The sequence below is a fragment of the Phoenix dactylifera genome, chromosome 13 (genome assembly GCF_051530095.1).
Source record: "Phoenix dactylifera cultivar Ajwa chromosome 13, Ajwa_hap1_PhDact_Kaust_v1.1, whole genome shotgun sequence".
Classification (NCBI taxonomy): Eukaryota; Viridiplantae; Streptophyta; class Magnoliopsida; order Arecales; family Arecaceae; genus Phoenix; species Phoenix dactylifera.
Window position 1 is genome coordinate 23,631,086 of NC_143202.1, and position 26,584 is coordinate 23,657,669.

Below are 26,584 nucleotides of genomic sequence, written 5' to 3' on the forward strand. Positions count from 1 at the left end.
CAATGTTTGTACATTGACGGTGCTTATATTCTCAAATATATTTCATTTTGGATGCGAGTTTCCAAATCTATAAATTGATATTTATGTTCTAAATAACTCTTAACTGATTCTGCAGTCTGAAAACACAGTGAACTGCATATTTTTCATGATAAATTAGTTGTATCTTTTTGTATTCTGTATTATGCAGGTCCACATGCTTTCCCCCAATCTTTAGGTTTTTTGAGCATTTATTTAGACATTAATTTTTTTAAAGAAGGAAGTTATTGCATTGGTAATCATCACCGCTAATTGAACTGATGTGGCAAAAAGTTGAGAACCTGTTTTTGTGATTGGGTCTGCAGATATGCTAGATCTGGAGTATTTAGCCTCTTTGGTTTGTTTAATGTCTTATTTGCTGGTCTTCTGTCTTAGTCTGTACCAGGTCATTTTAGAAAAGGGTATCTTAATGCATGAGGGCTCCTGCCACTGTGGGGTTTGGGGAAGGTCAGATGTATGCAAGCTTACTTTTGCTTGCGGAGAGGCTATTTCCATATTTTGAACCTGTGACACCTATGTTACGATGGAGAAACCTACCCATGTTCCTTCTATACGAGGTCATTCTAGGGCCTTGATATTTCGGATGTGCTTCAATTATTATGTGCTAATTGAAATAATCAAAAGCAGGGAATATCTGCCATTTTTCTCTAACTCCTTCCTTCAAGAATGAGAATCTCCTAATGCCTAAGATAGAGGGAGCAATCTACCATTTTCTTCTTTCTTTCTCCTGCTTTCCTCCTCCTTTTTGCTCTTTTCTTCTTCCTTCTTCCATCTTTTTCTCTCATGAGTTATTGGTCCTTCGGATAAATCACATCTGATCAGATTTGACCTGTTTTAGCTTGAGCACATTTTATCAGATCTGGACGTGGTATCAAGTGTCTCAGATATCTGCTGTGTGCATTATACGACGTAAGAGCAAATGTTGCTGTTGTGATAGCTAGGGAATCAACAATATGGCAATATGAGAATCCTGTGGCTATGAGTCTAACATATTCATTTGCATGAGGTATACTGGTTTTTTCCTTTTCATATTATTTCGTAAAATCCCTTTGCACTGTTCTATAATTAGCATGAGGTATCTGGTATTTTACAGCCTGACTGTAAGATAAGTTGTTTCACCGGAAAGTGGTCAACAAGAGCACTTAGATTGCTAATTAGAACTGTTAGATTTGATGGTGAAAACTATAAAAAATTAAGCTGCATTGCAGGTACAATAAAGGAACCAAAGAATGATGATCTGAATTCTGTTGACTTGGAAGTGATTATTTGCCAATTCAGGAAATGTCGTTTATCCTTTTTTTCTTACCTATATCTTGCAATATTACTTTTGCCCATGGACCCTTGTTCCTATTACTAAATAGAACCTATGCAGGAGCAGCATGTTTTGTGCTCTGTGTATGTATGCAGGTAGGTTGGTTGGTACATAGTATGCGGGTACATAGGTACGTAGGTATGTATATACATGCATTGATGCATAGATACAGATTTGTGCACCCATGTCCTTGCAAGTATTGAAGGAAACCCAATTAAGTTTGCCTGGGCAGATTAAGGTTTGTTTGCAAGCTTCTGCATCTGATAGATACAAGGCCTGATTTGCACATATTCTTCTCGGTTTCTTTTGTTAACACTTTCATAGGCATCCTGTGTTAACTTAGTAGTGACCTAGCAGGAGGCGCTTGCACATTACATTGAAGAAAGATCTATCGCTGGGTATTGTGCATGTGTTGTTGGAAATTGGTTGACATGAAAAATTGTAGTTAATTTGTTTTGGTGATATCTAGTATTGAAGCTGAGTATGTTATGCTGCACCACCATATTTGAGTGGTTATTCTGTCTATCGGTCCAGCAAATTCATCTAGGTTATGCTCATTTATCCTTTTCTTATCATTATTTTGTTATTATTTTTATGAACCTTCCATGGCGTAGGGGATAAGAATGGACCAACTATTAAATCTTGGATGGAAATTTCTTTTACCTATTTCTTTAGGTAATCTATTATTGACAACTTCTTCAGAACTTGTTTCACTATAAATACGAAAATACGATAACGATATTCCAGATTCATAACCTCTTTCAAACAAGAGAAGGAAACATCAATTTATTCCTGGATTTTTACAATATGTTCTCTATGGTGACTGGGTTCATGAATTACAGTCAACAAACAATACGAGCTGCAAGGTATAATGTGGTTTCCTTACTTGAGTTGGGCAGGTAGGTGGCGATTTTACAAAATTGACAACCACATCAAATAATAAAGAGAATGCATGGAGAAACTTTAGCTGTCACCTCATTAACACTGATAAAAACAAGTTGCATTAAGATTCAATCGACTAAAATAACCTCATCACTGCCTAGCACTAACGAGTCAATCAAGAAAGCTGTTGAAGGTCCCTGTTGTTTTTTCTGCAGAAGTGCCATTGGCATTGCACAAAGCTGTTTCAAATAGTACACGGTCAGAAAAGTTGGAAATGAACATGTGTTCGCATGATATTTTGTCCAGCGAGTGTTTATAAAATTATATAGAAAAAGGAAATGGCTTATAATATTTTTTGGGTAATGGTATTGATTTGTATACTGTGACCTTATATTACCTTTTTTGTCCTGTCAGGCCGCTGACCTTGTTGACCAAATAAGGAAGGTTGATGGTTGTAATTCAGAAGGCGAATCGCCGACCTCATTGAGTTTTGTTTCAACCAAAGATGATATTGAATCTCAGAGCAAGAAAAAAGAACTTCTTTTGGTATTTGCTTATGCTTACAATATGCTTGTATCTTATATTTCTTCAGCGTTAACTAAGTTGTTCACATCTCATGTTAGGTTCACTTGCTTCAATTGGTTTGTTCTTCTAAAAGATCACCGGCTACTGCTTTGCCAGAAATATCATCAGAGTTGTACAATTTAGGGGTATATATTATATTTATATCAGTCATTTTTATTATTTATTTTCAACTTCTTCATGAAACCCTTTTTTTTGGTCTCGCTTTAATTTTGAAATGGAGCAGGTGCTTTCAGAATGGGCCAGAGATTTGGTTGCTGTACCACCATTAGTCTTTGCCAAAGCTTTTGATCGTGCTTTTGAACAGCACATGGTTAGTTTATCCTTTGAACTTGTGTTCTCTTTGTCCCTGCTGGATTTTAAAGTGGAAGATCACTGTGGTGACTATTCTTTTCTCTTTTGAATGCCACTATAGACTTCTTCACAATTCTCTCAGTTTTGGAAACCGGATATTAGTTGTAGTGGAGATAATGCCTCATCTAGACCAAATTCTCGTTATTTGAATGACTTTGAAGAAGTCTGTTCACTTGGTAAGGAGCTCCACTTTTGATGTTTATTTTTTCCCATCACACCCTTAATTAAATTAGAACTTTTTCCCTTGCATGTTTTGCATTCTTAATTTTTGAATATCTCATAGAAATAACAGCTTGCTGAACAAAGACATTTGAGATATACAGGCATTTGAACAACACTATGAAGAATCATGGTGGGCATCTTGTGAGATGGTTATTTGACTTATTATATTAATACTACTTATCCAACACCTGCTCCCTAAGTTTCATGGTGCGTCATGTCCAAATATTTTCTCTTCTGAAATCTTGAAGTACCCGACACGAGAAAGATTCTTCTCCATTAGTAATTTTCACCATTAAACATGCTCTCAATGATCGTCATTGTAGCACCTTCAGCATCCAACTCTACCATATTGCCATCAGATTTTGATATTTAGATCTTGCTCTTGGAATGTTTCCCGGTTTAAGAATTTGTTAAAGGTTCTTTTTGATAGCTTGAGGAGACCTTCGTCTAATGCATGATTCTCTGATGGTCATCACAGTGTATTGAGTAGCTGAAACTTTCAAACAATAAGTAGCTGTAGATGACACTTTTCTCTAGTCTATCATCAGCATTACCATCGGTTAAAACTTAAAAACTGCATGCTGGGATCTTTTCTATCTCACCTATATGAGCAGCTTGTGGCCGGTCAAGCTTATTCTAGAGATGCATATTATCACCAGTGACGACAAACAATTCTCATGTTGGTCTATTTTTTCCTTATGAATACCATCACCTTAACCATCAACCAATATCTCAACTTTTTGTGTCGACCGAATCTTATTCATCAAATTATTCCTAGCAAGAGTTACAACCAAGGTTTAAAATCTTGATATTAGTACCTGTTATGCACCATACCAATGCTTGGTATGGTAATTGGTGCTGGCATAGCAGCCAGCACCTTTCATTTCCCCTTTGATAATACTGGTAAGAAGGGTGTCTTGAGTATCGGCGTTCATCAATCCAGTTCGTTATGGTTGTTAAGGACTGGTACTTAATCCCTGGTTACAGCTATTTGGTCATTGCATGTTTTCTAAATCCTTTTATGATGTTTGATCATGTTATCTTAGGTATTCCTCTTTTTATTTGGCCATTTAAAGCAAATTTAACCCCTTATTGGAGCCTCATTACATTTTTGTCAACATGCAATGGCACTCTGCCACTCTTCTTTCCTACACTCATATTTTTGGACCTTCTTTATTGCAAATTATCTTAATTCTAAAATATACTGGGCCTTATTGCCTTCTTAAAATTTTAACTCTAGTCTTACGAACATGGATTAAATACATTCCATTTCATCTAGTGGTGCAGCCAAAGGACCAGAAAGGAGCAGCCGTGCATACCCAACTGAATGGTCCTTGCTGGTCAAAGAAAAATGAACATAGAATGGTCTTGTTTTGGTTCTTTAAGGCCTTTAGTTAGTTTTTTTTATAGCATTTTCTGCTTGCATTAGGATTTTCTTTACTGATTTTAAAAAATTGGTTAAGAGGTGTTTGCACACATGTATGGGCTGGTACAGACATCAATCAAATCTTTAATATATTTCTTATGTAAGAGTTCTAATAAAACTCAATCTAGGGCTAACGAAGTGTCCGACCATGCCTTTGTACACCCTATTAAAGTCAGTTGATTTGTTCCCTAAACTAGTAGTACTTAATTAGTAGAGGCCACCCCACTTTATGTTTCTTTAGTTTCCTCTTATTGAGTCCTTCATGGAGAAGGAAATGTTGCTTATTCAAAATAGTCAGCTGTTTTGGGATCATTGAAGTTTGTACTAGAGATTTATTTCGAGAATAGAACAGGCTGGAGGCCTCTCCTGCTTCCTTTACTTCTTCTTTCCTAACTTTCTCTCTTCTATTGATAATTCTTCACAACCTTGGTTAGTTTCTCCTCTTTCCACTGCTTATATATCAGTAAACGACTTGTATTCAGATTTGAGATCTCTCAGACTGTTTTGTGCTAACAGCAGGAAGAATTTTTAATTGCTCAGAAATCCAGATTGAAACTCTAATCTGAACCTGATTTCCACTGGTCTACATTTTGTAGCTTCTTGACTTTTAATTGGCTACATCATCTAGCAACCACAAATTTCACTAGATATGATTTTATGTCTCTCCATTTGTCTGTGTAGATCCAAGGAAACAAAAAGGATACACCCTGTGGTATCTTCTTTCTTTCTTAAATTCAATTGTTAGATATGAAGTCATTTCTATATCATTTTATTTTCCTCACACTTATTCGATAATTTTGTGATTTTATAGGTTTTCTTGGTTTAGATTAGGCTCTCAGCAATCTGGTCACAACCTTTTTGCTCTTCTTCTTTATGTGTTTATTCTGTTGTTTATCCTGAACCACTTTTCTCTCTTGTTGGATTTTCAAGAGCTCTTCCATCTTGCTTGTATCCTCTCCCCATATCTTTATTTTAATTTATGTCTGACATGCCAATTTGTCCTGCAAGCGACCTGCTTTGAGCATGTTTGGTCATAAATGGGTCAACCTGTCTAGACTCATTTGTTAAATGGGTGGGTTCAGGTTTGGACCTTGACCTGTTTAACCCGTTTTTGGCCCATTTAATATTTTGGTTGGGTCATCCCCTGAGCCATTTAACTCATTTAAGAATTGTTTAATCCATTTAAAACCTATTTAACCCAACTCACTTAACTTATTTAACATGTTTAAATCCATTTAATCTATTAAAAATCCATTTAACCTGTTAAAAATCCATTTAACCTGTTTAACCTATTTAACTTGACTTGACCTATTCAGTAAATGGGTTGTGCAGGTTGGGTTGGGTTGCTTGTTTAATAAATAAGTTAGGTTTAGATTTGAATTTTTTACCTGTTTAATAAATAGATCGGGTCCGGGTTGACAATTTTTTGACCTTACCTGCATCCAACCCAACCTGTATCCAACCTGATCTGACTAGATTTTCACCCCGACTTTCTTGAAGGATAACTATTTTGGATATCCTTATGTATATACCATTTGTCTAGACTTATTTCTTTTTACCTTCTTTGTTGTTGGTTTATAGTTGCACATGTTGTGCCTTTTAGGTGCTACATTTGGTATCTTTGATTTTGCTTGTCTTATTTTATGAATGTGCTTGTTGTTGCACTATTTTTCCTTAATGATTGTGATTAGCCATCAATATTGTCTTTTATGTGATTATGTTCCCGTCAAAGTTTGCCGTACTAGTCGGTACCGTTTGCGTACCGTACCGTATTGGTATCGAATTAGTATGCAGTCTCGTACCCAAAATTTGCCTTCTCAGTATCCGACCCCATATTGGTACCATCCTATTACAGTGTTGGTATATGGTACGTATGAGACGACGAGGTGTACCAAGTATCGGTACAGTACGAGATTGCGTACCGGTTCGGTATCGGTATAGTACGGTACCGATTGGTACAACAAACATTCCTCGTACTGTACTGACATTCGATACGCTTTGCCGTCTCGTACTATACTGTGTACCGGTACTGTGATAGGATGGTGTCTGTACGTCGTCTGGAACCGAGATGGCAAATCTTGGATCCTGTCATCAATGTTTAGCTTGCTAGTACAAGAATATTGTATGGTCTCTTCTCTTGTGCATGACAATTTGCAAGTTTTTTCCATCTTTATGGCTTTAATTTCTTATCTTGTTTGTTGTGCTACTCATAGTGCGACTTCTGAGATATTAACTTCATCTCTCCATCGTCGGTTCTCGCCAAGATTTTTTGAAATAATGTTAATATTTATTCATACATATGTTCAACACATGTCGGTAACCATGTTAAAAGATTAGTTTATTGAAAACAAATGCAAAATCTAATAACAAAAAAGTAGGTTGAATTGAAAAATGACCGAGGACTGTATTATTGTTAGGTCATGTGGATTACTGGTTCAACAATAAGCTAGTTCATTGCTTGGGTTACTTGAGCTTTTTGACAATTACGATGGCCATCTAATACTCACTTTTTCTGTAACTAAGGAGAAGTATCTAATATTTTATGCTCTCAAAGAACATCGCTTGGTGTTAGTTGTTTGTGGTCAGAAACATTGACATATAACAATGGAGTTATGAAAAAACCAGAACAAAATCCAATTCTAGTGTTTTGTCTGTAAAGAGAATGTAAAAGATATCTCAAATGCCTGGCAGATACACAGCCAGCTGAGAATCACATGAGAAGCATTCCTAACATCTTATTTATTCATGCTATAGTACAACTAGATGATGAATCACTATAACTGTATGTCTTACATCGGGTGGTTTGAATAGAAGATAGAACATTTACCAACCACTCACAAACTATATCAAAGTTCCATGCTAGTGGAATTGAATTGTACAGTTCCCACATCGAGGACCTGACTTCACTACAGGCAATCTTTAGAATGACTCTTAACACATTGCTCATGACCTAGTTGGTTCAATTCAAGTCTACCTACAAGTGGTTTAGCCAAGATGGAAGCCAAAGTGCTGGAGTATGAGTGTAGGATAAGTTTTTGGGACCTACTTGACGTGACACTTTACACATTAAATTAAAATAAGGGGTTTTGATCAAACTCAGTTTGTTTGCTTATCCAGTTCAGTTTATAAATCATTTGTTTCATGTGCCTACTCTACAGCTCCCATACTAGATACATTGTGCGCACGCATATGTATGAAGGCTTGAAATTTACTTAACAAGTCTATCCCTAGTATGTAGCTTGGGTTTTATAACCATCTATCACCATCATAGATTAGTCCATTTATTTTTTGAAATTTTTATGCTAATCTCAATGTCAACTCCTTAATTTTGGGGTGGATCCATGTGAGAGAGAAGCTATGTCCAAGAATGGGCATCCCATGGAACCTAGAAGTTTAGTCATTGCGTAGCAAGCCAGCTTGTCATGCAGTTTATGCTTACGCAACTGTAGAGCAATCCCCAGGGTTTCTCTAAACTACTACAAGAAAAAGCTAATTGTTTCAAAAAGGAAAAAAAAGAAATGCTGCAGCCTAACAAAATCAGTAGACAGTGTCATACCAGCGGGCAGCAGCTAATTCTATCTGTTCTAGAATGAGAAGCTGCAGTCCTAAGTATTTCGATTTGTAGATCATCTAGGGTGGAACTCTCATATACCAGGGTTTAATGATTTAAACATGGTGTTTTGACCATCTTGTAAGTACTTGGGATGCAAAAAAGTGGTAATAGTATAACCATTGCATGAGAACAAGTTTACATAGGAAGCACCAGTTACAGTTCATTTATACACGCATTTTAGTGGCATGGGATCTAGTAATTGTAGTGTAGTTAAATTGGGATTGAGCATTTGATATTTAATTTGTTTAATTGTTCATGTGAAGAATTTTCCACTTAATTTGTTTCTCATGTTTCACTGATATTGTCAATCCCCCCTCCCCAATGGCAATTTGAAGCTATAGCTTTGGCAATTAAATTTGGAGTGTGTGTATCCATAATACATGCTATATGTTCTGGCAGGTCATGGGGGATTTGGCCATGTTGCATTGTGTAAAAATAAACTAGATGGACGTCAATATGCAGTAAAAAGGATTCGCCTAAAGGATAAAAACCCTTATGTTAATGAGAAGATTTTGAGGTATATTTTATTCAATTCTTTTTTCCTTTTATTAGTGAGAGAACCTGCACTAATGTCTTGTTTAACCTTCAGAATTATTGGTCATGCTTTGTTCTTTATAATTCAACAATTTGACCCTTTCTTTTACCAGACAAGTTTAGCCTGCAGAATTTAAGGTTTAGCCTCAGTTTGGTAACCATGTTTTCATGTATCTTTTAAGGAAAGGCTGAAACATATATCTATGATAATTGGTTGGTATATTGCTATTTCTTATAGAAAAATGACAGTGTTTTGGATTAATTATTGATTGACTTACTGCACATGTTATAAAAAATAGATGATTGAGTTGTAGTAGAGAAGTAAACTATTATTATTCTCAAAATTATGCTAGGAAAGACTGCTCAGGTTGCAAATATGTTGTCATTCGACTAATATGGGTAATGACCTTGTAGTGATTCAACTAATGTGTGTGATAACACAATATACATGCAATTTGTCTCCCTTTGATACTGACAAGACTATATAAACCCATCCAATCCTTTTCTCAAGATCATGGTGGATCAGTTTTGAAGATGTTGCTTGGTGAATCGGAAGTGTATGTGACTATTGGCAATCTTATGAAACCAGAACCAGACAAGGATCAAATCAAGGCATGGGATCACTACGCCACCAGTTTGATTTGAGGACCATTCTATTTAGTCATCCTTTGAGCTTCTTTCTGCTTGATCAGCACTAATTGTCTAAGAGTTGTCTTCTCCAGTTTAGAGTTTAGTTAGTGTCATGCTATATATTTATGTTAAAGACTACATTGGTGGATGTGAACTGTAAATGCTCTTGATATGGTTAGATATTATCATCATGCAAGATGCAACCGAATAGATATAAAAATTGAAGGGTAGTGGGCTTAAATCTGGTTTTCTTGATTATGGGTGGAACAGATACTCTTGTTGCATTTTGATATGAAAAGAGGATGGGTTTGCGGTTGTCTCCTAAGTGGATCTTAGGAGAAGTGATCTCCAAAGAAAATCTTTTGTGGATTATTTTACTTATCTTCTCAGTGAGCTGTGGTTATAAATAATGGCAGTTACAAAATAAGGATTTAAGTATCGTTTCATATTGAACTTGATCAGTCATTGGTGAAGGACTGGACAGGACAGCCTCCTCCTTGTATCCAAAAAATAAAAAAGGTTTTGGCGTCACTGTACCATATGCCAGTACAATACAGTACATTCTGTTATTGTACCCTCCTGGCACCTGACAGGTATGCATACTGGTACAAGAGGACTCCCATTATGTTATAGAAAATTGCCAGTACATGCTGGTACTGTACCCTACGGGCACCTGACAGGTAAGGCTACTGAATACTGATACTGAGATTTTGAACTGACTTATAATAATTTCCATTATGTTATAGAATAGTGCCATTTAAATAACAGACAACAGCCTTTGTTCATTTATAATTGTTATGTCACGGGAACAATGGCTTTGCCTATTCTTCTCATTGTCTTGCAAATAAAGCATAAATTTTTTTATTATAATTGAGGTTTTGCTCTTACTACCCTGGGTTACCCAGAATCCGTTTAATGAAATAACTCAGAGAAGTGGAGTCCCTTCACCTTCAACCATTTATTTGTTAACAACTTGCTTTTTGTTATGATTGGGACTATCAGCTTTAATGCTCATGAACAATTTGAGAAGCATATATGGCTAGTTCTACTGAGATATGCCAAATTTTCACTGTAATTGCAGCGCCTCATATTTTATATGGCTTCTATTTATGTGCACAATTTTGGTTTATTACACTTGAATCTAATTTGTCCCTAGATTATAGGTGGTTATACCTTTTGTTGATGTGTAGTTTCAACATATCCCTCATGTTTCATTTCAACTGTATTTAGATTTCCTTTTTGATCGTTCCTGAAGTTGAAATTAGATGTTTGCTATCTTGGTTAAATTTCTTGATGTTTCTCGTTATGGCAAGGTGCTCAGAGAGGTAGCCACACTTTCACGCTTGCAACATCAACATGTTGTTCGCTATTATCAGGTGAATGCTTTCTACATGTCTTTGGTTTTGTATTCTTGGCCCTTTTATTGAAAATACTATTTTATTGATAATCAGGTATAAAATATTCTCTCAGATCGCAATTGTGTAACTGATATTCTTGTCATTGGGTTCTTCGAACCAATCATGCTATGATATTTTTGCATGTCTGATAATTATTTTTCCTAGCTTGCACATTTCGAGGTTCCCAAGTAATAGTACTGAAGAGACGGTCTCCTAAAAAGTGAAAAGCAACTTTTGAATGAATATACAAACACTTGCTGCCTCCATTTATGGTGCTTCATATATGAATACATCCCTATTATTGCAAATCCAGAATAAAATGTGAAATGCTATGGTCTGGCCATATAACCCAATCTGTACTCTTATTGAGATGATTGATATGATACTCCAAAATTTGGAGCTAAGTATGATTTTTCAATGCGTTTCTTTTTTGCCATGAAATACTTGTTCTTCGACTAGGATTAGGTGGTTTTGAGCAGAGGGAAAGGAAGAAGGGGTGATTTGATCGACGAGGTTATGGTTTGAAGATAAACGCGCAAATAGAAGAAAATTGGATTGAAGAATTCTTCACTTGGTAAAAGAAATTCTCTCGAAAAGAATTTTATTAATATTTCAAAGGCTGCCCTTGCATTGTATTGTGCGCATGTTTATAGGACATGATACCCTAACCCTAATTTGGGCATTAAACCCGATATCGAATCATACTCAAAATAGGACCCGACAATTTGAAAATATACTAGAATTATTCTATTACAAATATGGAAACCTAGCTAAAATTTGATAACATCCTTAATGAAAAATTTATAAGAAAATCTGCCGAAAATCTTTGAATCCACTGGCTCCTCTAACGCTTGGCATGGTTTAGTTGGTCATAGTACCTATTGGCTACATGCTGTGCTGCATCAGGTTTACTGAATGAACAGGGGAAGCTTGAGATGATGAGCATGAAAAACCAACATATGCAATTCAGTGTTTTTGCACCAATCCTTTCATATTGCGTATTATCTAAGGCTTGCCGAACTGGTACCGAGACTTGTATCGGTCGGTGACCGGTATGGTTTGGTACCGGTTCAAATCGAACCGAACCGGACGGTCCGTCTAATTCTGGCCGGTTCTAGTAGGTTCTGGCCGGTTCCGGTAGGTTCCAGCCGGTTCCAACCAGATCCAATTAAGTTCCGGCCCCTAAGAGGCTGGAACCGTTTTCCATTGCCGAACCGATCCGGTCTGACCGGGTCGGCTCGGTTCGGACTGAATCGGCAGGTATGGCTCAATTCAGCATTCCTTGGTATTATCATAAATGTTCTGTTTTTTTAGTTATTTTGCAAATTTGGTTCCATGAAGCACCACATTCAAATCCTTGTCTTCTAATATCTTTATATTATTATTTGGCTGCTGTAGTTGTAACACAACTATTTTTAATATTATGCAAATATTTTCTTTTACACAACTCCTGATGTGAGTAAGCTGGAGGCACTGTTATAAGGCTCTGTTATGAGCAAGTCCAACGTTGCAATTTAGCATGCTTGCTTCAAAAAGCTACAAAGAACAAATAACAAATTAGACATGGACAAATATGAAAAGCCACAGATGTCTGAAGTAAACTTTGTTATGTTCAGTAAATTTGGTTGGATGAAGGATGGGACACTAGAGAAAGCGGTTTGTATTAGGGGATTAAGAATGACAATTATTATGTTTTTGGAAAAATATGTTGAATAATAAAAAAATATGTCCCTAAGTCATCAAGTAATTTATTAGAAGGATAGAGTATAAATTGAGGGGTATCGTTTATCTTACGTAACTGATGACCTTTTGAAATCATAAATCTATAGGAATTAATGATGTAACAACAAAAGTTTGAAAAATCTGGGAAAAAACTTTATTTTTGTTAGCCTGTTCATTAAGATAATGAAATAAGTAAATATAGCAAATGTTTCTAGAAATGTTATGGTGAAGATTAATAAAAAATACCTTATACTATAAAAAAGGATTCATGAAAGTAATTGATGTAGACAAATATTGGGGGTAAACATAAAGTCTGCTTTACGAACTTATAAGTTACTATAATTAATGAAAGGTAGAAAAATTGACAGCAAAATCTGAGAGCCAATTTGGCTTTAAAACAAGGTGTCAATGATTTTGGTTATCCTACTTAGGCGATTAATAAGATGATTCAATGAGGCGAATAATCTAAATGTGGTTTTCTAATGACTTGATCTAATTGGCACTATTGAATAAGGGCATATGAGGGGATAAGGCATTGATCATTAGATACATGTATGAGGGAGCAATGACCTGATTAAGAAGTTGGATTGTCTAAACATTAGGCTGGACAAGGTTCTTTTACACTTGCCAAGATTGATTTATTGAGTTGAAATTTGGTAGTCAATGCTCATGTTCCATGTTATATGTCATTGATATGGAATTACTAAATGGAACTGAAAGAAGTGCTCAACCTTTAGAGGAGATATTGTTTAGCTAGTAGAACTGAAATGAAGTATATAATGCATTTTGGAATATTTTTGTTATGATAGATTACCCAGAGATACACTTGGTCTTGGGTGATCATTTTTGTTATCTTTTGGTTACAAAACCTCGACTCCGTTTTGAAACTTCTATAAAAGTTTTGGGAGTGTAGCTAAAATCTCTATAGCTTTAGGAAGCCTTTATATGAACTAATTGCATTTACACAATAAGATGTCATGACATCATGATTAAGATCCAGTGTAGGAGATCCAGGCTTCCTCTTAGGGCCTTCTAGTCCGAATGATTTGACTGTCCATATAATAGGGACACAAATGTCAAAATAGGGTCTGATAACATCCAATCTCCTGTGATAGTGGCCCCCTAGATGTGTTTCAACTCCCACCAACATGCCCTTTTGGTGTCCACTGACCATTTTGCACATTAGTGGTCTATACTTGCACCATAGAATGTTTACCTATTGCACTAGAAGGCTACGATTCCCGTTAAATTCGAACTGAGAATATTGTTTGGTTTATACCCGTCAAGATTCTTCCTTAAGATCGTCTTTTAATTGTCTTAATGACGATAAGTGCCTACTGCCCACATGATTGAGTTTATTTTAACCATTAAAAGAATTCATATATTTCCTGTGATTGCTCTGTGCAATAAACATTTTCTCACAAGTTATCCATATTAAGTTTTACTATAGTTGTGTACTTGACTACTTGTATTGCTGTATGTTTAACATTCTGCCTCTAAAATTTTGTGCATACATTGCTTGAATTTTTTTTCTTCTAATAAACAGATTTTCCCATTGCAGATGTGAAATATTCTCTATTGATAGAACAACTCTATTGCGTTCATTATATTTTGGAGTCATTGAATAAGCCAAAAATCAAGGACTTCATTTTCAGAGTCTTTTCCTAAAATTTAAACCATAATCAGATATTTAACAGAACATTCCAAAATAATATCATTGCCTAGTTTCAAATTTGCAAAATACATCATCATTTTTTCCATGTTCCCTAAGTTGTTTAAACATTTGGTTTGTGTTTACATTGACTGAACAGATTAAATGGTCAAGCTGCCAACCTGCTATTAACTTTTCCCATGTTTCCTAGTTGTTCGAACATTTGGTTTGTGTTTACGTTGACTGATTAACAGATTAAATGATCAAGCTACCAAGCTGCTGTTACTAGTTCTCACCTGACTGAATTCAAAACCATATTTTGCATTTGCCATCGGGAGCCAAAGCAGATCCATGAGAGGCGTCTGTAAGTCATCTTCAGGATTTGATTAAAAGCAGTATGATGGGCACATAGTAGTGTAGTTTGACATTATATTATGTAGTTTGTGCCCATCAGACTTCCAACTTTATTGATTTTGTAACTAATCATTAAGTGAAAGTTTCACACACTATTATGTAGTTTGTGCTCATTAGACTTCTGATTTTATAGACTTTGTAACTAATCATCAACCAAAACAGGCCAGTAAAAATGCTAATTGCCTGCAAAAGTTGTTACTAAGTGATAGCAAAGAAGAACACTCCATTATAAGTATTGGCATCTAACCTACATCACAAAAACACCAGTTAATTCATTCTAATTGGATTCTTTCACTGATGCTACTACCTAGTAACATGATATCAAAATAACATTGTTAACTTGGTGAAGGCCCTTCTCTTTTGTACATGCCTACTTCATGCAAATAGCTGTTTCTCAGGTATTCGAAATTTGACTTCATGACCACCAGATATTTGTTAGATAGTTGTGATTCAAGGTGACAAATCATGTGGACTTCAGCTGATGATATCCATTGATGAACAAAATCACAATTCAACCTATTTCCAAACACATCAGCTGTTAAGTTGGTGCTTCTAAGTATGCTTGCTGGCTTATGAAACCCAATCACCTTTTCTGAACGAACTTGATATAGTCATGATGTCATATAACATCTCAATTTGTAGTTTGTAAGGCCATCAAGGACTTTACGTGGGATGCAGACAATATCATTTGAATCATTCAAGATCTTGCACTGAGATACATGTAACAACTGCCACTTGATGACCTCATTGGATTGATAGGGAGAAATCAATTAGGCAGATGATACTAGTCTTCTTCCCAGTCTCATCTCCAACTTATCTCCAACTTAGCTCTGGCCTCTGAATGACCTTGTCTTCTCTCTCAGGTTTAAGTCATCCTCCTCGCCATACCAGCAGTTATGAAATGACTTCAGCTGATTTAATCATGGATGGTAGAGTAGTTTAACAATGACTTAGCAGATCATGTCCCTGTTCCATAAACAAATTGCAAGGTAACTATGCCACCTGAAGTTTTTGACTCATTCAGGTCCATAGGCCACATAGCTCTACATTTGCACTGTTCTTGCCCAAAAATTGCTAGCTACTAAGGCTCTAAGCTATGTAATTGTTTTTGCAACAATGCAGTTATTGTAGTATTAGTAAAAAATCACAGCCTGTTTTCTTTTTGTAATTTAGAAAAATTTGTGACAATAGCCACATTCAGCATTAGTATGCCTTTCACATTTTTCTGTGATTTTTCCTCCCTTTACACTGTATCTGTTCATTAGGATATGCAGTTATGGCTAGAATTTATCATTTTCATATGAAACTACGTTGCTTATCTGTGAGGTAGTTCAGTCCTTTTTTCTTCATGTTGGATTCTTGCACTTACCAGATGTTTATGGGGATTTGTTTCACAATGCTTACTCATCAATTCTATATCCTTATAGATGGAGCCAAATAGTTGGTAGGTGTTTTTTGTATTTATTTTTGGTTGGTGGTTGGGGGAGGCATGGCCCTGCTGGGTTTGTGAAGCTCTCTCTAAATGTTACAGATGGAGGGATGCTGGCTTCACTATAATCACAAACATGCCCCTTTACTTCCTGGTTTCTCATTGAAGCAGCCGAACCTCCTTAACCCCCTTTGGGCAGTTCTTCTAATTTATGTTTCTATCAAAGGAGAAAGAGGAGTGCACCCCCCCCCCCCCTCCTTTCCTCCCCCCTTCTTTTCTGCTTCTCACATGTTTTCTCTATCCCCATTGTTCTTCCACTTCCCAATAAGACAATTATAACTTGTATAAAATTGCAATTATGATTTGTTAAAAGGAAAATGTTGATTACCTTACTTTTTAATCAAAACTTTGAATATATTATTTGTTTATGTATGATAACTAAGAATTAAAATTTAACAATCATCCATTTTAATAGCTACAACACTTCATGAAAATCCAGTCTCTGTCCCTGTATATTCTTATGGTTGTGTTACTACATTCATTTTTCCTGTTTTAAACTAGACTGGCTCGTCTAATGTTTAACCTCTTTTGAGAGGTCCAGGCATGGGTTGAAACTGAATATGGTAATTATGATGGAGATACTGCTTGGGGTTCGATAACTGCAGAAAGTTCTACTAGTAGCTATATGGGTGTCAAGTCAACAAATGCTACTGATGATAACAGACTTGAATTGACATACTTGTATATACAAATGGAGTATTGTCCTCGGTATATCACTTATTCCTACTTTATCCTGAAATTTAATTGGTCATTGCTGCTGCATAGCATCTGTACAAAATTTTCTATATTGAATCTATTGTATTTGTTAGATTTTCATTTCTAAATGCTTATGAAAATCTGTTTTCTAGTATGGGGAGATCTTCTAGGTGGGTTCCTAAAGATGTGTAACTTATGCGGCTGATAATGCCATCAATTTCCTACAGTTTATGTTAATAACCAGAAAGCAAAGTGAAAATACAAAAGCATTTCTTATTAGGGTAACAAACTCATAAAGTACACACATTGTGGTCATGAGCAAGGATTTAAGTCCTGGCGGCACATCCCGCAGGATACCGGGATGGGGTACCACCCTATGTGTTGGGACAGGACCATTCTGCCATCGTCTAAGCATTTCGATTGGCATGACTTGGGACATTCTTTGTCCCAAATGTCAGGATGGGACTGGACGTTGGCATGTTCCGTTCCATAGGAAAATTGGGACAACCCGTCCTGTAGGATTTAAAACCTTGGTCATGAGTATATAATGTGAATGGTACACATGGTATACAAGAACACCAAATATTCTGATAGATCTTAGTGGGAAATACATGGAGAATTTGTTGAAAAGATAGAAACATTATGCTTGCTGGTTTATGAACTTATGATTAGTTTGTTTGGTCATTTGTGAATTTTAAATACTCTGTATTTGTTGAAACTTTGAGATACCCTTAGCATTTTAAATCAATTCGTGTCATATTTTAGATCATTGTGATGTAATTTAAAATGTGTTTTAATAATTTTGGATGGGCATCGCTAATTAAGGTCAAGGTTTTACAAGTACTAATGTTATAACGTAATATTCTTTGAGTAAACTATAATATAAATAAAGTGATGTTATTATTTTAATTGGAGTTTGAATGAAAATGTGTTGTTCTTTCAGTTTGATGCACATTCTGTTGGATATTCATACAATAATTGTTGCTATGACATGCAAACATTCTATTGTTTTTATTGCATCTCATTCCTTGATAAGATTTCTTCATATTTTTTACCATAACAATCACTAGCACATCTTTTATCCCTATATTACATATTTTCACACCTCTATGTATGACTGTACTCCAACTTCTTTTGTTTCTTTTTCACTTTTCTTTTTTGTTGTTATGAAGGACCTTGCGACAAGATTTCGAATCATATAGTTCTTCTTTTGAAAAGGATTACACATGGAGTCTATTTCGCCAAATTGTTGAAGGCTTAGCACATATACATAGTCAAGGGATCATCCATCGTGACTTGACACCTAGTAATATTTTCTTTGATGTTCGTAATGATATTAAAATTGGTGACTTTGGGCTTGGTATGTTTTCTGGTCCATCATTCCTATGTTTAGTTTCTTTATCTACCAAATTATCTCTATTATGATCTTTTTGCAAATGCTAACTTGGTATTTAAGGTAGAAATAAGATTGTCTTGATGTTGTTTCCTTTTCAACATTTTCTATCTTTTTATCTGTCATGTTTAGGCAACATGTATTTATTCTTTACATGATAAAGTTCAAACTCAAGGCTGGTGACTAGCATGGTAGTCCAGTTCTTTTTTTTGCATCTACTTTTAATTGTTAGAGATCAGTTTAAGTAGTGTACTAGGAAGGCCTCGTCTCACTAGCACGTTCTTACTAACAATAATGGTTTTAATAGAATTGGATTGTCCTGATCTCTTCTCTAGCATGAAGTATTGTGCAGCTCAGATCTTAGAAATATAGGATGAAGTCTTCTTCTATTTTACTTGCATCATAAATATCGATGTTATAGCTACTTTTCACCTGGAGACTTGTATAATTTTCATATTCTCTTATTAGCATGTAATTGAAGATTCTCTATGCCAACTAAAGTTGCCTTCTATCAGTGGTCATTGCATACAAATACTAATCAACTTTTGATCGTTTAGTACCAAGAAATTTTGCATGCATATTGGTGTCCACATTTCAAGCCTCTTTTGGGGTTTCCCAATACGGATATCTGTTGGGGCAGTTTTTTACTCTTTTGTGCAAAATTGTGTTCTAGTTATTCATTTTTATTGATTAAACTTGTTAGTAATAAGTAAACTGTCGCTGTTTGTAAGGAATGAATTATAACTGTGAACATTTACATCTTCAGCCAAGTTCTTAAAACTTGAGCAGCTGGATCATGATCAATATTTTCCTACTGAGACAACCGGAGTTTCAATGGATGGAACCAGTCAAGTGGGTACGTATTTTTACACGGCACCTGAAATTGAGCAGAGGTGGCCACAAATTAATGAAAAGGTCAGGTTTCCATGTCAATTATGTGGCAAATTGTGCCTTTTTTTTAAAAAAAAAAATCAATCATTTGGATAGCCTAACTAGGAAAGAATAAGATTTCTAAAGCTGAGCTAATAGTGGATCGGTTTTTATGATTCAATTATACAGCATACCATTTAATATTCTAGTTATTTTTTCTTCATATTACAGGTGGACATGTATAGCTTAGGAGTTATATTTTTTGAGCTGTGGCACCCTTTTGCAACTGCAATGGAGAGACATATTGTTCTTTCAGAACTTAAACAAAAGGGTTTGCTTCCTCCTTCTTGGGTTGCAAAGTTTCCTCATGAGTCAACCCTACTTCGGCGTTTAATGTCTCCTAGTCCATCTGATCGTCCATCTGCAACCGAACTTCTACAACGCGAATTGCCTCCACGAATGGAAGATGAATGGCTAAATGGTAAGACTATGTTTCGAGGCTGAATTATACTCATTTGATTGCAAGGATAATCAATTATTTAAGTTATTGTTATTATTATTTTTTTGGAAGGTTGATATGGATTTCATTTCAGCAAATTCATGACAACATTACTTCCTATTGTGTCTTAGAGCATGCTTCTTGTTGCTAAAGCTTTCTAAAAAGTCATTCTCAAAAGTCCACTTTAAGTTCTTGAACAAAAGTGCCTTTTTGTAAATTGTGTCTGGTAGTCACATGTTAATAGAACTACTTTGCCATTATTGACAGTAAGCAAGCTCTCAATTGCAAAAGTCAGAAGCTAGTTTTCTCTAGCTTTTCCTAGAAGCCACTTTCGATTTTTACTTCTTTGAGAAGCACTTCTCAGATGGTGTTATGAACGATTTATTCACTTATTCATTTATTTATTTCAAACCATCTTTAAAATCAAAAAGACTTCTTTTAAGCAGCACAATATGTGCCCCAAAGCAAATTTTTATGTTGCTCTTCCATTATTAGAAGCATGGCCCAGGAGAACTTTGAAAGATTCTATACCGTCCTTTATTTCTCAATCCATGTTTCATTGAACCAGAAAAGACAAAATCCTCAGCTTACGGTGAAAATGAACTCATTTTTTGACAATTTGTTCTTTGCAATTGTCTCATTATTGAAACTAATTTAATTAAATTTGCAGCTTATGGAAGAAGATTATCCAGCTTTGATCAAAATTCATTTTCAGGGGCACCTTTGCATATTGATCTTTTAATCAAGCAAGTTGTAAAATCTGTTGGGAGTTGACTTGCGTAAATCAAGGAGTATACCATGAAATTATATACTTCATAGAAGATACAAACCTCATAAGTGAGACATTGTACTGTTCTTTGTGTATGTCATCACAGCAACTGATCAACTCTGATTCCATGCTTCAGCATACATAAAGGGTGTTTAAAGATTAGGAAGAGATAGACAACTTGCAATAGTGGTATTGAAGTGCAAAGTCCGTGCATTCTTTATGCACCAATTGAGTATTGATTGATAGCCTTAGTGAAGGGTAACAAAATAACTTGATCATTGGATTGTTAAATTGGAGTGATACCAAGGTTTTAAATATTTTGGAATGAGAGGGTGCCATTTGTGTTGTATTGTATCAACGTGAAACTGGAACCGGTACAAGCACTAAAATGCTGAAATGATGTAGCACGAGGGCGGCTTGGTGTCGAAGGGGGCAACAAAGTTCGTGGGCCACTTCGCATAGGGAGAGATTAAATGCGTTCATAGGCCACTCCAATTCGTGGAGAAGGAACCATATTTTACCGTCGAAATGCAGGACGGAGGCAGTTTGCAGCATTCATGGTCCACTCTGCCATTGCCTCCCGCCTCCTAGCTGAGCTGGGAAGGTGACACCTGTGCAGGGGGAAGAGGAGGGCCAGGGAGTGGCGGCAGATAACGGAGGAGTGGGCGAATTAGGATTCCTCCCCCTTTGCTTTGCATACCTGAGATGATTAGTTAAACCAGCTTTTGTGCACTATATATGGGGGGCTAGGTGGTTTATTCGTGGCTTTAGTGGCCATTTTACTCTCCACAGTCTATGGAAAGCCCGAGTAGTTATGATTAGGATGCCACTCATTCCTAAGCATCGGGATGGGACAATATGTGGCATACTATTCCACAGGAAAATCAAAACGCCACCGTACTGCAAAATTTGAATCATTGAAGGACACCTTAACTTCTTGATCTACTCCTAAGATCAACAAATGAGGAATATTGGAATCCTTATTCCGGTTTAGACATATGGAAGGATTTTCTGTCTTCACACCATATTATGGTCCTATTGATGTATCAAAACAAGTAGAATAGGGAATAAATACGTATTGTTATAGGGAAGAATTAGAGAGGAAGAGAGAAGAAGTTGGGAGAGAAATAGAGGAGAGAAAGGAGACATAAAGGAGAGGTGAGAAAGATGCCACATGGAGTTAATTTGTCCGTGCGGTCCATGTTCTTATTAAAAAAGCTGGGTGGTCACTAATTAGGGCAAAAATGACAACATTGCCTCTAATGAGTGATCGTTCATGTGCAATTTAAGTTTGGGCTTGTGTTTTCCAATAATAAGAAAGTAAAACAGAGAATTGCCCATAAAAAAGACATGAATGAAACATGTTGTTAAGCAAATATATGAAAAAACAAGGTTTTAAGTCTTAACTGTGAGCCATGTACAATTGTCTTACTTGTGTGGTATGATACAATAGCTCCATGTAGTGACAAATAGAACATTACTGGAGTCGGCATAACACTCATACCTTCTGTTGATTCAGGGTGTACCAAGTCCAAGCATTGTACCAATACCATATAAGTCAATATGCTATTCCCCATCCTGCCTGTTACTAGCTGGTACTTTAAACCTTCTAAGAAACTTCATATTGATTAATATGTTCGTCCTTGGGGCATGCATTTAAAGATTGTCAGGAAGATTTGAGGATGAGGTTCAAAGAAATAACCAATTATTCTATTTTTGAATCTAAGTCTAGGCAAATTTTAGATAGTCTTGTCTGTTTTGAGATTTTTCATTTTCACCAGAAATTATGAGCCTAAAAGTCATACATATATCAAAGTTATTGTTTATCTTATGTTTTCAGATTGGCCAGAAATTTGATTTTTGCATTACTTGATCGAAGTTCTTTATTTGTTGTAGCACCATGAGCTTCATTTTGGAAATTGGATTTCATTGGCTTCAAGTTTTCTTGATTTCTTTTAAATTTGCTTCCAAAGAGCGCTACAAGCTTTCCATGATTGTTTAGTTGTTTTGCTCAAAGATTGCCAAACAACCTTGAACCGCCTGCTCTGTGGGTACAAATCTGATTTTTGCTTAAAGGGGAATGTGATTAGCTTGCTTGAACGAATCTGTGTTTTGAATCAAAGTCAAACTCCGATGGTTCGGCCCTTCAAAAAAGGGCAGGAATTGAAATAGTCAGAATCAAGCTGGACCTAGCCCAACTAACTAGTTCCACTTGACTTCAGGCGGTACCAAGTTTGTTCACTACGTCCCAACCCCTGTCCTACGTACTGCCCTCACAAATCCTGAGTCGAATCGACTCCTTTTCTCTCCTAGCTTCTCTCTCTCATGGCGAGTTGTGCTGTTCCCTCACCCTCCCTCCATCAATCCCCTTCTCTTGATCCGAGCTCGATGGCAAGCGAGTCACCCCCTCTCATTTCAACCTATCCACCCTCTTTCTCTCTCAATCTAATCTTGATTGCAAGTGGTGCCACCCCCCTCACTCTGCCTACGATCCATTTTCCTTTCATCAAACTAGTATTGATGCTGCTCTTGCTCCTGACATCATCCAGCACCAAGATTTGACCTAACGACCCCTTTGCCTTCAATTGATCCCCCAGTTCACCCTTTGCCTCGCAACCTTCCATATTTGCTTTCCATTCACTTTCATCTATGGTATACTGTACCAGTCAGTATCGGGCGTACTGTACCGGTACGCTAGTGTCAGTACGCCTGGCGTACCGCGTACCTTTCCATACCGACACTCGGTACACCTATCTAGTGCGGCATCGGTACGGGATCCGGTATCGGTACGGCGAACCTTGCTTTCATCCTTCTCTCCGTTTCTCTAAACAAAGTTAAAAACACTATAAAATACATTTTGGTTGAACTGACACCTAGCTAGTATGCTATTGTGTATTGACCTGGTACTTGATCGGTATGAGTCATAGTACCACTAAAGACAACCTTGATTTTGGATGAAGAAAATGAATAAACCCAAGGTTTTTAGTCCTCTTTTACCATCTTTCCTTTTTCCTTTCCCCCCTCCTTTACTCTTATGAGTCTCTTCTATAATCTACTTTCTTTCTTTTATTCTCTTACTGATTTTCTCTATCATCGTTACTAAGATAAGCTGACATACTGATAGATCTATTTATATTTAAAGCAAATTTCAGTTTGCTTTCCTCTCTTTTTGATCCCTCAGGACCATTAACATCCATAGAATTTACCAAAGCAATCAGAATATCCTTATAGCCTTGCCCCTAACCATCCTTTGCTTTCAAAACTTACCAATCTGATTCTGTATCAAGACCTATGCACAGCAGCCATAAAATTACCTCAGTCCTATAACCCTTTCTGTTGCTTCTCAACCCTTAATTCTATTCTTTACTACCATATTCTATCCTGGAAATCTTAGAGAGGTCCTTTTGCAAAAGTTTTAGATTTATTTAGATCTCTTCTCTTCCCTTCATCAAGATGTTAAGCCACCAGTTTTCTTGACCCTAGTTAGCTTTATCCATTTTTGATATATCATTGCAATTTTGCAGTCCTTATCCTTAGGAAACTGTGTGACTATAGGTCCGAGCATGAGAATTTGAAGCAAAATTAAGAACCATTCCTTTAAAGTACCCTTGGGTTGTTGAGAAGAACAGGATGTTGGATTGTCATAGTTCGTATCATCCTATGCATAACCTCTTATATGTAATAACAACCATTTTATTTTTTATTTAGATATTAGCTTTCAATTTTGATGACATATGAATGTATTAGTAAAGTATGCTTAAGGATGAATTCAAGGCCTAATTGTTTTTCGATTTGCAAGGTCTGTTTTGAGTTGGTTGACAATCTCTCTAATTTAAATTTGCATGTTAATCATGGTTCTTTTATTATGGCAACCTATCACCGTCCTGACTGGCTCAACTTTTACTAGTTTCAAAACAGATGGGCATTTAAAGTTTATATATAAATGTTGCATTCAGCTAGCAACATGCATTGTTAGCATTGGAACGCATGACAAGAAAGAAACCTACTGGAGTTGTTCTAAATACTAATGCTCACGAAGTGGAAAATATAGGATTATTAAGATTTAAGAGACTTGTTTTTTTTTTTTTTTTTTTTTTTTTTTTTTTTTTGTAAACGAAGATGTCTACATGCTAGGTCCTCTTCTTCCTTCTTGAGCCTTCTCTGTGCATATACAGGATGTCCATATTTTAAGGAGAGATAATGGTTCAAAGTGTCTTCCTTGAAGATAGAAGCACTTCCATCCTAAGATTACTTATGAATCTGCCTATTTTCTTTGATTTTTTTTTTTTAACATTTCTTGTGGACCAAAAATAGCAAGAGGCCTCTACTGGAGGGAAGGCTTTTTGCGAGAAAGTAGGCCCACTTGTCTTGTCCATGAGTGATCTTGGGAGGAGGAGGTGAGTTGCTTTCCAGAGTTATACTTTAAAATGGTAGGAAAAAATGCTATGTTAAAAACTAATAAGATGTTCTATTGTACTAAAAGTGAGGAGGAAGCAAGCATAGATGTTACCATGGGAACAAAATATAATTTGGAAAATTGAATGTGTGTCTTTACTGAAACTATACTCCTTTATTTCTTTACAATGTATGTATGCTGAAAACTCAAGCACTTAAACTTCTTTCTTTGATATCAGCTATGTATATCTTAATTATATATTAATTTTATGGAAGGAAACGGAGGTGTCAAAATTAAGCTATGAGTTATATAGACAGAAAAATGCTTCGGAGGGTGGGAAACTTACTAAAAAATCATGCATAATTGCAACTTGATGTTGAAGGTTACATGCTGTGTCCTCGGACTTGCATTTGTCTCATTTCTTATCACGGGGTTGTTCCAATTTTTTCGTGGTACGGGACAGCCCACTTACTGACACTCAGGATGGCGGATCTCCCATCCTGTCTTAGTTCATTTCCTGACTCATTCTATCCTGATACTCAGGATGGTGCTATATCCCAACACTCTCGAGGGTCCTGAGTGACACAGTGGGCGTCCCACCAGTATTTAAGACTTTGATTTACCCCTACATAGACTGATTTTATACAACATATATTTGCTGCCTAATTTTGCTATAAAGTTTTATGCTATATGACAATTTTGTTTGTGGATTTTCCCTGGTCATTTTAATCAGTTAATCTACCCGTGCTTCTCATGCAGATATGCTGCGGACAATACAGACACAAGAGCATACATATGTTTATGATCGAGTTGTGTCTACCATATTTGACGAGGAGAGGTTAATAACGAAATCTCATTGCCAACATGATGACAATGCAAAAATGACAAAAAATGAGCCTTCTTTTATACAGTACACAGAATCAGATCTTGAACTGCGCGACATTGTCACCGAAGCTTGCAAGGAAATGTTTAAACAGCATTGTGCAAAGAGAATGGAAATATCACCCATGTGTGTATTTGATGGCTGTTATCCATCGGACAGGTTTGCTTCTTATTTTCTGTTAAGATCACCCTATTATGTTTCTTCGAAACCATATATTATTTTATCACATCTTGGATTGCTAATTTTTAAACGGCACCAAGAAGGAACACTGTCAAGCTTTTAACTCAAGGAGGAAATATGCTTGAGCTCTGTCATGAGTTGCGCTCACCGTTTGTTAATTGGATTATAGCAAATCAGGTATTCCATCTAAAAGATTGTCATGAGCTCCTAGAAGTATATTATAGTTTCTTTTGACATGTGCTTCTGTAATTAGCTGAATTGTGGCTATCAGTTAGTAATCTCGATTCAAGCATCTTTTATTCAAACCTTCTTTTTTTTTTAATTTACTTCTTAATTCATATTACATAGTTTCTTCTTGGCATACCTATTCCATTAAAAAACTGGTAAAATCTTTTGTGGCCATAAGCTTCTAACATATCTTGCACTTAACAAATGATTGCTTTACCATCGGATAAACATCTGTATATAGTATATAAAAAAATAGACGGAACGTGCATTGGATAATATCTGGGCTGAAGCGCATTCCTTTATATTGTCCATATGTCTATCACATATGTTGTTTTTTGGGACATTTATTCTGGAGTTTTTTCTCCCTTACTTTTGGAGAATACAGGTGAAACTTGAAAGTGTTTTG

At 36.1% G+C, this 26,584-nt stretch overlaps 1 protein-coding gene across 20 annotated transcripts in view; it reads left to right on the forward strand.

Annotated features, from left to right (window-relative positions):
• GCN2 (protein kinase family protein) overlaps positions 1 to 26,584 on the forward strand; it is a 70,512-nt gene that overhangs the window by 18,613 nt on the left and 25,315 nt on the right. For 13 of the 20 annotated variants that reach the window (XM_039130859.2, XM_039130860.2, XM_039130849.2 and 10 more), the window contains 12 exons: positions 2,645 to 2,776; positions 2,854 to 2,940; positions 3,039 to 3,125; positions 3,228 to 3,342; positions 8,827 to 8,944; positions 10,913 to 10,967; positions 16,806 to 16,972; positions 18,133 to 18,320; positions 19,120 to 19,268; positions 19,455 to 19,704; positions 25,647 to 25,929; positions 26,031 to 26,127. In XM_039130859.2, the coding sequence (XP_038986787.1) occupies positions 2,645 to 2,776; positions 2,854 to 2,940; positions 3,039 to 3,125; positions 3,228 to 3,342; positions 8,827 to 8,944; positions 10,913 to 10,967; positions 16,806 to 16,972; positions 18,133 to 18,320; positions 19,120 to 19,268; positions 19,455 to 19,704; positions 25,647 to 25,929; positions 26,031 to 26,127 (1,728 nt within the window). The remainder of the gene's footprint in view (positions 1 to 2,644; positions 2,777 to 2,853; positions 2,941 to 3,038; positions 3,126 to 3,227; positions 3,343 to 8,826; positions 8,945 to 10,912; positions 10,968 to 16,805; positions 16,973 to 18,132; positions 18,321 to 19,119; positions 19,269 to 19,454; positions 19,705 to 25,646; positions 25,930 to 26,030; positions 26,128 to 26,584) is intronic. The other 7 variants (XM_039130850.2, XM_088709607.1, XM_088709609.1 and 4 more) reach the window with 2 other exon arrangements.